This window comes from Leptodactylus fuscus, chromosome 2 (assembly GCF_031893055.1).
Source record: "Leptodactylus fuscus isolate aLepFus1 chromosome 2, aLepFus1.hap2, whole genome shotgun sequence".
Taxonomy (NCBI): domain Eukaryota; kingdom Metazoa; phylum Chordata; class Amphibia; order Anura; family Leptodactylidae; genus Leptodactylus; species Leptodactylus fuscus.
In genome coordinates, this window is record NC_134266.1 from 126,526,830 (window position 1) to 126,538,296 (window position 11,467).

The 11,467-nt window shown below is 41.4% G+C and overlaps 1 protein-coding gene across 2 annotated transcripts in view; it reads right to left on the bottom strand.

Moving 5' to 3' along the window:
- EPHA10 (EPH receptor A10) overlaps positions 1-10,232 on the bottom strand; it is a 589,871-nt gene extending 579,639 nt beyond the window's left edge. For both annotated transcript variants that reach the window (XM_075264483.1, XM_075264482.1), the window contains exon 1: positions 10,108-10,232. In XM_075264483.1, coding sequence (XP_075120584.1) covers positions 10,108-10,177 — 70 coding nt within the window. In that variant the 5' untranslated portion in view covers positions 10,178-10,232. The remainder of the gene's footprint in view (positions 1-10,107) is intronic.
- Positions 10,233-11,467: the final 1,235 nt, after the last annotated feature.

Sequence of the window (11,467 nt, forward strand, 5' to 3'; positions counted from 1 at the left end):
TTATATTCATGAACACACAACCATAGCATACAGTCTATAGATAAGTCTATGTAAGCAGAAAATCTATTTTAGGGGGCGTTCACACTACCGTCGGTGTCCGACATGTAGTGTCCGCTCCTAGTGTCCGCTCAAAATCTGTCACGGACACTAGGAGCGGACACTAGATGTGTCCGTGACACCTGTCATTCACTTGAATGGGCATCGGGTGCGTTCTTTTGCACTCCGTGCCCGTCCTTCCCTGTCCGCAAGAGAAGATGTCCGACTTCTCAAGCGGACAGAGGAACCCTGCATGCAGGGTTTTTCTGTCCGCTTGAGAAGTCGGACATCTTCTCTTGCGGACAGGGAAGGACGGGCACGGAGTGCAAAAGAACGCACCTGATGCCCATTCAAGTGAATGACAGGTGTCACGGACACATCTAGTGTCCGCTCCTAGTGTCCGTGACAGATTTTGAGCGGACACTAGGAGCGGACACTACATGTCGGACACCGACGGTAGTGTGAACGCTCCCTTAGATATAACAAATCTATGGAGATACAGTAAACTTCCCAGCATCTGTGGCCATGCTTCCTAATTCTTCAGACGGATTTCACTGAAACATTGTTGTGTTAGAAAGTTTCAGAGCTTTTACGGTGCTAAAAAAATAAAAAAGATAACTGCAATCTGAAACTCCTAGACAATACTTCCAATAATTGCACCATTTTCTACAATAATAGAAGAAACAGTAAGAAGAGATGAAATTCACTAAGAATTTTTACTGAAAACAATACTCAAAATAAATGCAGCAGAACTACGTTTAACACTAGAACTCTCGTATCCAAGATTCTCAACAATTTTTGGGAAAATCTTTATAAGGGACATATTGTAGCCCATTTTATCATTTGTACGATTTTAAGAAGGGTCTAATAGAATGAACTAAAAGGGAACATGTGGTAGATAAGTAAGAAGAGCAGCCATCATTCAATGGCCCAAACATGCATGTTATGTCAATAAAGGGAAGTAGATAATTGTCTGTTGCAAGACACCTTGGATACAGTCACCATATGAAATATTCTATATAGCCTCTGACCATGAGTAGAATGTAGTGTTAAATCAAAAATCCTACTTTTGTGCACTGTTCCTAATGGTGAATAGGTCTTATTTATTGAAAGTAGCAGCATTTGTTCAGGAAATACAAATACAAAAACAGACCTCTAAATATGTTGCATAGACTACCTCTATAATGTTACGTCAATTGTCACAGAACAGGACACATGTACTTGCTGTCTAAGAGCTGTCATACTGTGGCTCGCTGTTAATTCAGGTGTCATAATGGACATATTATATCCACAGATTTCTATAGCAGTCTGGGGATGTATTCTATTTATCTCACCCAAATAGAGCTTATACATGGGTGTAACACATGTAAATCACCCCCTTGTCCTAGTAGCAGTGCCCCCTCCCCCCTTCTTTGAGATCAGCTCTTGGTGACCAATTTGTAGAACAGCTTAGTATAGTGTGAGATTCTGTAGAAGGCTTTCTAAGTGTATATATATATATATATATATATATATATATATATATATATATATTCCTTAACAGCAAGAGAAGGACTGCACACGAGTAGTACATAATGGGTGCATTAACACACATATACAATCAGCTTTCTCCATATAAAATAAGAGAATAATTAAAAGTGACTTTCTTTTGCAGTAATACTACATATAATAGGACAATCTAAATTGATCTTTTAGTTTATTACATTAGATTGTATATATGCATACATGTGATTACATACTTGTATGGCTGTCACCAGTCACAGTACATTGTAGGTGAAATTATGTTCAGCACCATTATACTTGGACAAACCGACAGATGCTTCATCTCCTTGGCAGGTGTCAGAGCCTCCAAGGGCTTTCTATTCAGATTTGGAACAACCTGAACCTACGCTCAGGTACGCCCACATTGCACTTAAGCATCATTCACATATATCTGAAAACTGATTTTTCAAGGAAATGGTGCATCTATTGGACTAAAGATACTCACATAATGTCCCTGCAATTTAATCTTATTCATCCAATTAGATGTTTAATGGGAACTGTAGAGTTGGAATTCCCTTCACAGCCACTAGTAGTAAGAACAAAGTAAGTGAACAAAAAAGAGACAGGGGTCACACGTAAGAATAAGACCTTCACAAATTTGGCCTCTCCTGAGGTTATCAGTCCTGAGATGTCTTTTTTTCACCAATATCATGAATATATCTTTTATATTATATTTGCTTTCTGGTGTGTCATGGATACATATGAGAAGAACAGTGGTGAAATTTGTTATCTAGGACAATCATTGATTCCCTGTCGTCCCTACCAGCAGCACTACTGGGGTATTTTCTGCCCCTGTATGCTGGTAGGACAGGCGGATTTTTAATTAGCCAGTATTAATTTCACATGACTAGGATCCCTTAAAAGGACACAGCTTCCTCCGCCAAAACGTGTTTTTTTCTGTCCTGTTTGGACCAGGACAGGTGGAGAAGATGTTGTGTTCTCCTAAGGGATCAGGTCTGAACAGTTACCTGGCTCGTTGTTTGTTTCCACAGCTTCCTTGCGACATGCTTCCAGCAAAGATTATTAAGATCGTTTTCTAAAAGGCTCCCAGCAAACCTGCAGCCGATTTTGGAGCTGCTGCCGAGGGGAGAGGTAGGTCTCTTCCTCAAGTCGCTAGGGGCAGGAGGGCCCCCTCCTCTAGAGGGCGGGGCTATCGCCCCAACAGTCCCAGAGACGCCCTGGTTATCGTCCAAGAGGTGCAGGACGGGGGAGTTCCAGAGAGGAGCCCAAAAAGAAACCTGCTTTTTGACGGGATGCAGCTCCCTGTGACCTTTCCTCCCATAGGAGGACGACTTTCGGCATTTCTCGCGGGCTGGAGTCTAACCATCTCGGACCCCTGGGTCCTTCAAATCATCCATCATCCATCTACGCTATAGAATTCTCCACGCCTCCTCGCGACCGGTTCATCATCACCCGGTCCCTCCCGGCTCTTCAACAAGCTTGCCTCGAAATATCAGTGGCAGAGTACATAGCAAAGGGGGCCTTGGAAAAGGTCCCTCCTTCAGAAGTAGGCCGGGGAGTCTATTCACCAGTTTTTCTTGTTCCAAAATCTACAGGAGGCTGGCGCATGATAATAGAACTGAGGTATCTCAATCTCCACATCAAAGACTCAGTCACAACATTCCTTCAGCAAGAAGAATTTATGGCTACTCTGGACCTGAAAAACGCCTATCTTCATATTCCCATCTAACCGCCGATCCGAAAGTATCTTTGAATCTCCGTATTCATATCCGGTCTCAGGGAGGACCTACAATTCACTTCTCTCATCTTCGGCATATCATCAGCCCCCTATGTCTTCACCAAGGTCATCGCTCCAGTTGCCGCCACATTCAGACTGCAAGGCCTTTTTTTTGTTCCTTACCTCGACGACTGGCTTATAAAAGCTCAGTCTACTTCAATTCTCCATCACCACCTCCAGATAGCCATCTCTCTCCTGCAGAGGTTGGGCTGGCTCATCAATTGGGAGAAGTCAGAAATCGTGCCGTCTACCCAGAAAAGATTCCTGTGATTTATCATAGATTTGCAAAAGATGCAGATCTTCCTAACCAGCCCGAGGAGAGCAAGAATAGAAGCCACCGCGCAATTCATTTTGCAGACCCGCCGCGTGTCAATACGCACTGCTAATCGAGACCTAGGCCTGATGTCGTCCTCGGCCAAGGCAGTCCCTTGGGCTTTATGGCATTTGCGTCCCCTTCAGATGGAAGTGTTGAGTTCCTGGAACAAGTCTCCACGGGGATTGCACAAGAAGATCTGCCATTCTTCCACTACCCATCTTTCCCTCAGATGGTGGAGACACCTGAAAGACGGAAGGTCCTCGGTTCAACCTCGTTGGACCCTGTTGACAACAGATGCATCCTATACAGGGTGGGGAGCCCAGGAATCCAGAGAAAGGAACATCCAATCTGAAAGAGCTAAGAGCGGTTTACCTAGCGCTATGTCACTTTGTCCCCTTTCTCAAAGGGAAGGCAGTGAAGGTGCAGTCAGACAATATGACCACTGTGATATACCTCAACAAACAAGGTGGCACCAGATCTCTTGCCCTACTGAAAGAGGCGAACCTAATTTTTACGTGGGCAGAAAAGAACCTGTCCCACTTATCCGCTGTTCACATCAAGGGCTCCCTGAACATAGTAGCAGATCAGTTGAGTCGGAGTATTACCGTATCAGGAGAATGGTCTCTCAATCAAGATGTATTTCAACAGATCATCCAGAAATGGGGTCTCCCGGAGGTCGATCTTATGGCAACCAGACTCAACGCCAAGGTAAGGACCTTCTGCTCTCTGTACCAGGAGGACAATCCCTTGGCAGTGGATGCCCTGTCCATCCCTTGGAGATTCAGGCTGGTACACATCTTCCCTCCAATTCCCATCATACTGAGGGTATTGATGAAAATAAAACAGGACTAAGTCTCGGGAGTTGCCATAATCCCGTTCTGGCTGAAAAGGATTTGGTTTACCCAGCTCATGTGGATGAGTCAAGGCGTGTATTGGATGCTTCCCCCCCTCCCAGATCTGGTGACCCAAGGACAGCTGAGATGCCAGGATCTGAGGAGACTCAACCTGACAGCCTAGAGGTTGACCAGTCCCTATTAAGGAATAGAGGACTGTCCTGGAACGTCCTGAAGACCCTTGCTAGTGCCAGAGCTGAATCTACAAACTGAAGCTACCGTAGGATCAGTAACATTTTTAATGCCTGGTGTCTTGAACATGAAGTGGACTCCTCCGATCCCCCAGTGAGGGTGATCCTGGACTTTCTTCAGGACGGTCTAGACAAAGGACTGGCTGCCTCTACCCTGAAGGTATATGTTGACGCTCTGTCCGCCTATCTGGGTTGACGTTTGTCTCAGGATCCTTTGGTGAGCACCTTTATTAAAGGGGCAACTAGGCTGAGATCAGCAGTTACTGCTCCCGTCCACCAATGGGACCTTACTTTGGTCCTTTCGGCACTGTGCATCGCTCCCTTTGAGCCTCTGGAAGAGGTGGACCTAAAATGTTTGACTTACAAAGTCGCATTTCTCCTTGCAATAACATCTGCAAAGAGAGTGAGTGAGCTCCAGGCACTTTCTTCAGAACCACCCTACACTTCATTCTTCGAGGACCGGGTGCAATTCCGGTTCCTCCCGGGGTTTAAGCCCAAAGTGCCTTCAAGTGCAAACATAAATCAGCTCATTTGTTTGCCTGTCTTTTACCCATCTCCCTCCTCTCCGGAAGAGGAGAAGTTTCACACCTTAGATGTGGTCAGATGACTTCAAATTTATTTGCAGCGCACTCACCCCTTCAGAAGGTCTGACAACCTTCTGATCAACTACCTTGGTAGCCGGAAAGGCCTTAAGGCATCAAAAGCGTCTATAGCACGCTGGGTAAGAGAAGCCATAAAAGCTTCATTTACACTCTTGGGGTTACCGCCTCTTTCCCTTCTCAGGACTCATTCAACCAGGGCTGTAGCTACCTCCTGGGCAGAGAATAGGGCGCTATCTCTGGACCAGATTTGCGCAGCTGCTTCCTGGTCTTCGGAGACCACGTTCATAAGCCACCACCATCTGAGCTCTCGCTCTACCGAATCTACTGCCTTTGGGCGAGCTGTCTTAAGCTCGGTCTGCAGTCAACTCCCGCCCTGAAGGGATTACTTGGTATCTCCCCAGTTGTGCCGCTGGTAAGGACGACAGGGAACAAGTGATTATGAAGATAATCTTGTTTCCCTTAGTCCTAACAGCAGCATAAGACTTCCCACCCTATTTAAAAAAAAAATAAAAAAGGGAGAAAACCACAAAATGTGTTATATGCTTATGCTTGATGTTGTTATATTACCTGGTATGTACACATTTTGAGGGAGGAAGCTGTGTCCTTTTAAGGGATCCTAGCCATGTGAAATTAATACTGGCTAATTAAAAATCCACCTGTCCTACCAGCACACAGGGGCAGAAAATACCCCAGTTGTGCCGCTGTTAGGACTAAGGGAAACAAGATTATCTTGATAATCACTTGTTTCAATAATGAAAGGACAGTGTAAAGTCTTCTGGCACTACTCAATGATTTCTGTTACTAGAAATCTGTCACTTCCTTCTAAGCAATTTATCACTGATGTAAAACAACATATTGTGTCAGATTTCCAGCGACAGAAATCACTGAGCAGTGCCAAAGGTGAAACTGCAGATTTTAGCGTTGTGATGCTCACATGTGACTACTATATAACAGTATGTATAATTATGATACACTGACTGTAGTGGGCATCACTACTGGTCACCATGGTCTAGATGTTGAGGCAGGTGTCACATTATAACTTATGAAACAGTGAAGGAAAATACATTTTATATATTTTTTTCTAAAAGTTTTCAAGGGGTTCATGGGGGAAATGTTACAAGTGTATAATGTCTTAGATAACCCCATGAACATACAAAAACCCTAAGCTTGTCATAAGCAAATTCTAGCACGTGTAGGCCTGAATCAGCTAGAAGACGATTAAAGATAATAAAATATAGAATAGTAGACGTTTACAAGCCAAGGAGGTTTTTGCTGTCATTGGAGCAGCTTGTAACACTACCTCTTGTTCTTTGCGGTTCCATATGATAGCTTTTATACTGAGAATCAAAGAAGCATATGGACGTGCTTGATATGACACCACCAAAATGATATCATGTAGATCAAGTAGGTTCAGGTACCATAGAAGAACTACAAGCAGTCAAAAAAGAATCAAGATGAACATTCCTATAAAAAAAGAATGCTTGACAAGGAAATCTAGACAGTTGGATGGGGTTAAGGTTTCTCAGCAGAAATGTAAGGTACTGGCAGCACAGGACAAGTTTATCCGAGGTACTGAGTCGCTCTCCCAGACAATATTGTAATGAACAGACAAGCTATTTAAACCCCTGTCAGAGACTACCAGACATTATCTCCTTCATCTTAACAGATACAACGACATTTTTCATTATCAACCTCTCTTTGTGTTCCGGTTTTGCAGTAAAATCCAAATTATGCACAGTAAAAAGCACATCTACAAAAAAAAGCAATGTACACAATCTGTCTTTGTTCAGAGGATGTGCTGTAATTCTGGTATGGCTAATATTACAGTCCCAGACACAAAGGGGCCACATTTAATTTAGAGTCATTTATGTATACTATCAATTATAAATACACAAATATATATATATATATATATATATATATATATATATATATATATAATGTGGATGTTAAAATTAGGACAAAACACAAAAGCAACAAAGACATATTAAACCACATATTTTCCTTTTAAGATATTGAAGGTGATTTTTGTATCACATTACAATATAAGGATTTTTACACACAAGGGGGAGCTGTTTATTAAAGTCATGGGACTCACAGATAAGAATAGGAGGACATCTGCAGTGACAAAAGCATGACAGGTATAATGGTGGAAAGTTACCTTTCTCACAATACAGTGTCATACTGCTGAATAAATATGGCTTCCTTTTAGGGAGAAGATATTGCATCAAAAATAGATCACTTTAAATTATTGCACAAAGGTGACCCCTACGTTTAGTGATATCGGTGCATTGACAAATAATGTACGAAGAATTAATATAGACTTGTAGCTGAGCTGAATATGTCATATACAGGTTAACTCACAGTAGTCCAGAGATCAGGGAAGGGGACAGGCTCACAATGGCCGGCTGGCTGGCAGTAACAACTTATTAGTACCATACTGTATTATAACAAATCAAATAGTACCTCCGATTTTTATTTTGATATCACAATATGATAAGCTGGTTTTATTACTGTTTCAGAGTCACTTTAGTGAGATATATATATATATATATATATATATATATATATATATATATATATAATGAAATTCTTAGGAATCTTAGGAATTTTGGCATTGTTAACATAATGTAGCACACTCTACAATGTTTAATAAAACTTTGCCCTTCAACTCAATATAACTAGTTCAGATATCCAGATAATATGACATAGCCAAAAACGTATTAAAAAATCCTTTTTCTTTTTTTTTTTTGTACAAAATGTCTTCTATTAATATCTCTAAACTCCACATCTCCCTGGTTCTCTACAAGACTTAACACTGCTTGGCACCTTCAGGTATATCATCTTCAATCTCTGATTCCATCAATATGAGCCTCTTATACCAAGCTCAGAAATGCCTCATCTTTGAACTGTTTCTATCTACAACACTCATACCTAAATCTCTTCTCTCATCTCTGTGTACCTCTGGCCTTCTCCCTCTCACAATTCATCAGGAGCTTTTCTCTCTCTCCTGCAGTCTAGGTGTTAATGGACTTCTAGAAACAAGTCTTTCACCGACTGCTCCAACAGACTTTAAAGTTCATTGATGGCCATCATCTCACGCTGTGCTCCAGTGACTTATCTGCGAGCGCATGCTCTTCAGGACATAAGTCGTGTATTGTATTGTATCTAATTTAATTTAGCCCAACTCTGGATACAATATAACAATGTGTTACATACGATACCTGGATAGACATCCTATATCTCTTGCACCTACCTGTCCTAGTCTCATTGTATTCCCTTCCAGCTGATACACCAAGGACACATTAAATCTGCACATAGTTTCACACATTCAGTGGCATAGACCAAGCCTGCCACAAGCTTCTATCCTGAACAAACAAGTAACCTTACAAATCCTAAAGATCATTAATGTTCCGATCTAAAGTTGCCCATGAATTTTCAGAGGGAGGGATTGTAGCCATGCTGTCTTTTGTCACCAGGAAGTAATTATGCCATCTTATGCCAATAGTCAAGTGCTGGATACAGTAAATAGCTGTCATTGTTGAGATATGCAGCACCCTGCTGGCTCGCTCTGTTAAGATACTAAGAGTCCAGTCAATTAGAAATCATTCATGCACCATTGAGCAATGATTTTCCATACTGCTGTGAAAGTCAGCCCTCACATCCTAAGCAAAATACCCATTATTTTGCAACTCCTCCACTACCTCCCACTTTCCAGCCTTGCCAAACAGTGTACAATATCACAGCTACAAACAATGACAATATGAATGGTAGATTTTAGGAACTGCCCAGATACTCTCCAAATAACTTAGTCTGTACTCATATGACACAACAGGTACAATTAACCCCATCGTTACCAATGGCAGAAACAGAAATCTTACACAGATGAGTGAAAGGTCAACCAAATCTTAAAGGAAGGATATAGAGACAAACCTGCCCTTGAAACTTACACTGCCCAGGACAATGAATTTATTGTTCAGAGAGCAGCACAATAGGAAATATTGCATTCAATACAAAGCTTAAGGACAATCATGCGATAGGTACATAGCTGTTTTCTATTTCACATCCAAATAGTGAAAACATTTCCAGGCTAATATTAGTAATCAGACAGCACATGTAATATGAATCATTACTTCCTTGAATGGCACCCTGTAATTCATTGAAATGAGAGATATCAATATCTCATAGACTGCTGAGGAAATGCCAGCAGTGAAATATTAGACCGCAAGAAACAATAAAAATACAAAAAAAAGCAATAATAATAATAACCATCATCATCATCATTATCGTCAATGAGCGTAGAATATTTTATTACAATATGAATATTTAAAGGCATAGCACATATGGACATTTAACACCATTATTATTAGTGACAAAGGCGCTTTATGAAATAAACAGGAGTAATATATAACGGAAGGTTATACGGATCACATGCTGCAAACGTTATTGCTATCAATACTAACTCACAAAAGAAATGACACATTAGTAATGCCCATTGAAATGATGTGTACACACTGCTGTGTATACAACATGCATGTATATCATTGTAAAATCCCTAAAGTTTGTATACTCCACCAGCCACCAGTTCTATGAATGCTTTGTCATTTACATCAAGCCATGTCTTTGTCTTTGAGAACATAGGACATGTATTCATACACCTGCTCACAGTGTAGTAGACAAATGACTTTATCCTCTGAGAACAAATCTGCCTTATCCAGAGAAAAGGTAATGACTATCGGACACACACAGCACTTTGCCATTCATTGACCCTCTGAGTGGAGGTACCTACCTTGCTCTGCAGAGAGGTACCAGGGCAGAGTGAGGCAGATGAGGCAGGTAAGGGTGCTGCAGAGCCCCATGCTGTGTGTACTGTAGATACCCAGAGATGCTGATACTGATGCTGCTCCTGCTGCTGTTTGTAGCTCCCAGTTTGGATTCAGGCTGCTCCATAATAGGAATGGGAAGGCGGATCAGAGCCTGGAGCACAAACCAATGAGAGTGTGGACGGGGAGGGAGCCAACACGTGTAGGGTCTCTATGAAGAAGGGGGTGTTAAAGCTGCAGAGTGAGCAGAGAATGGAAATTTGGACACATTAGAGAAAAGATGTGATCAAGCACAGACTGAATGCAATGGGAGGATTTGCAGCGAGCGCTTGTGCATTGTTTGACAGACTGAAGTGTACCATGTGAAAATATGCAGATGTAGTACAGCTGAGTTTGCCATGTGGCACAACTCAGCATGCGTTATATGTCTTATATAGGACTGCGGAGATACCGGAGGGGTCATCGTAATTCAGTAGTTATTTCTATGCACAAATAAGGAGGACTGAAAAAAGCTAAGTGGTCATTTTAGCTCTGCTATCTTTGTAGCAGGAAGAGACTGAATTTGCAATGAATAAAATGGATTTTAGTTTTTTTGTTTTTTTTTATGAAACATCAAAAAATACATTGGTAAGAAAAGCTCTTATGCATTAAAATTACTGGGGACATGTCCTGTATTACGGCTCAGGTTTAAGCCATTCTATTTTTGTCTTATGCTGCTACATACTGAAATTTCCCCACTGTGGGACTATTAAAGGATTATCTTATCTTATCTTATCTTATTTATATATACTGGACGGATTTGTAATTGCTTGAAGAATATAGCTGTATATGAAACGCTTTGAGAATTAAATTGAAACAGGATGAAATGCAGAAGAAAGATACTTACTAAAACTGCCCTATTGTTGTCTGACTTTGCCACCAATCGAGGACATACAATACGCCAATAGTGTCAGATTGGTGGACCCTCACCAATCACCGTGTAGCGCCATTTCCGACTGCGAAGGGAAATTGTAACACAACTCCATTCACTTTCATCAGCTTCTAAATTCTGGATCAAGAGTGTCACATTGTCATTGTACTGATATTAGTGATATACATTTTGCATTAAGGTCAAGGAAAAACCATATAAGGGGTTCACCAGGAATGACAAAATCTTTTCAAATAATTGAGCTTGTATATTGTTCCAGATTTATTAATATCTTTAGTACACTTAGAGATAAGTGATGCTCATGGTTGCTACTTATTTCCTTCTTCTTGAGCACATTGTCATTGAATCTGAATGATTTTGGGGTAGCTGAGAAGAACTCATTGTTGATGGCTTATGTG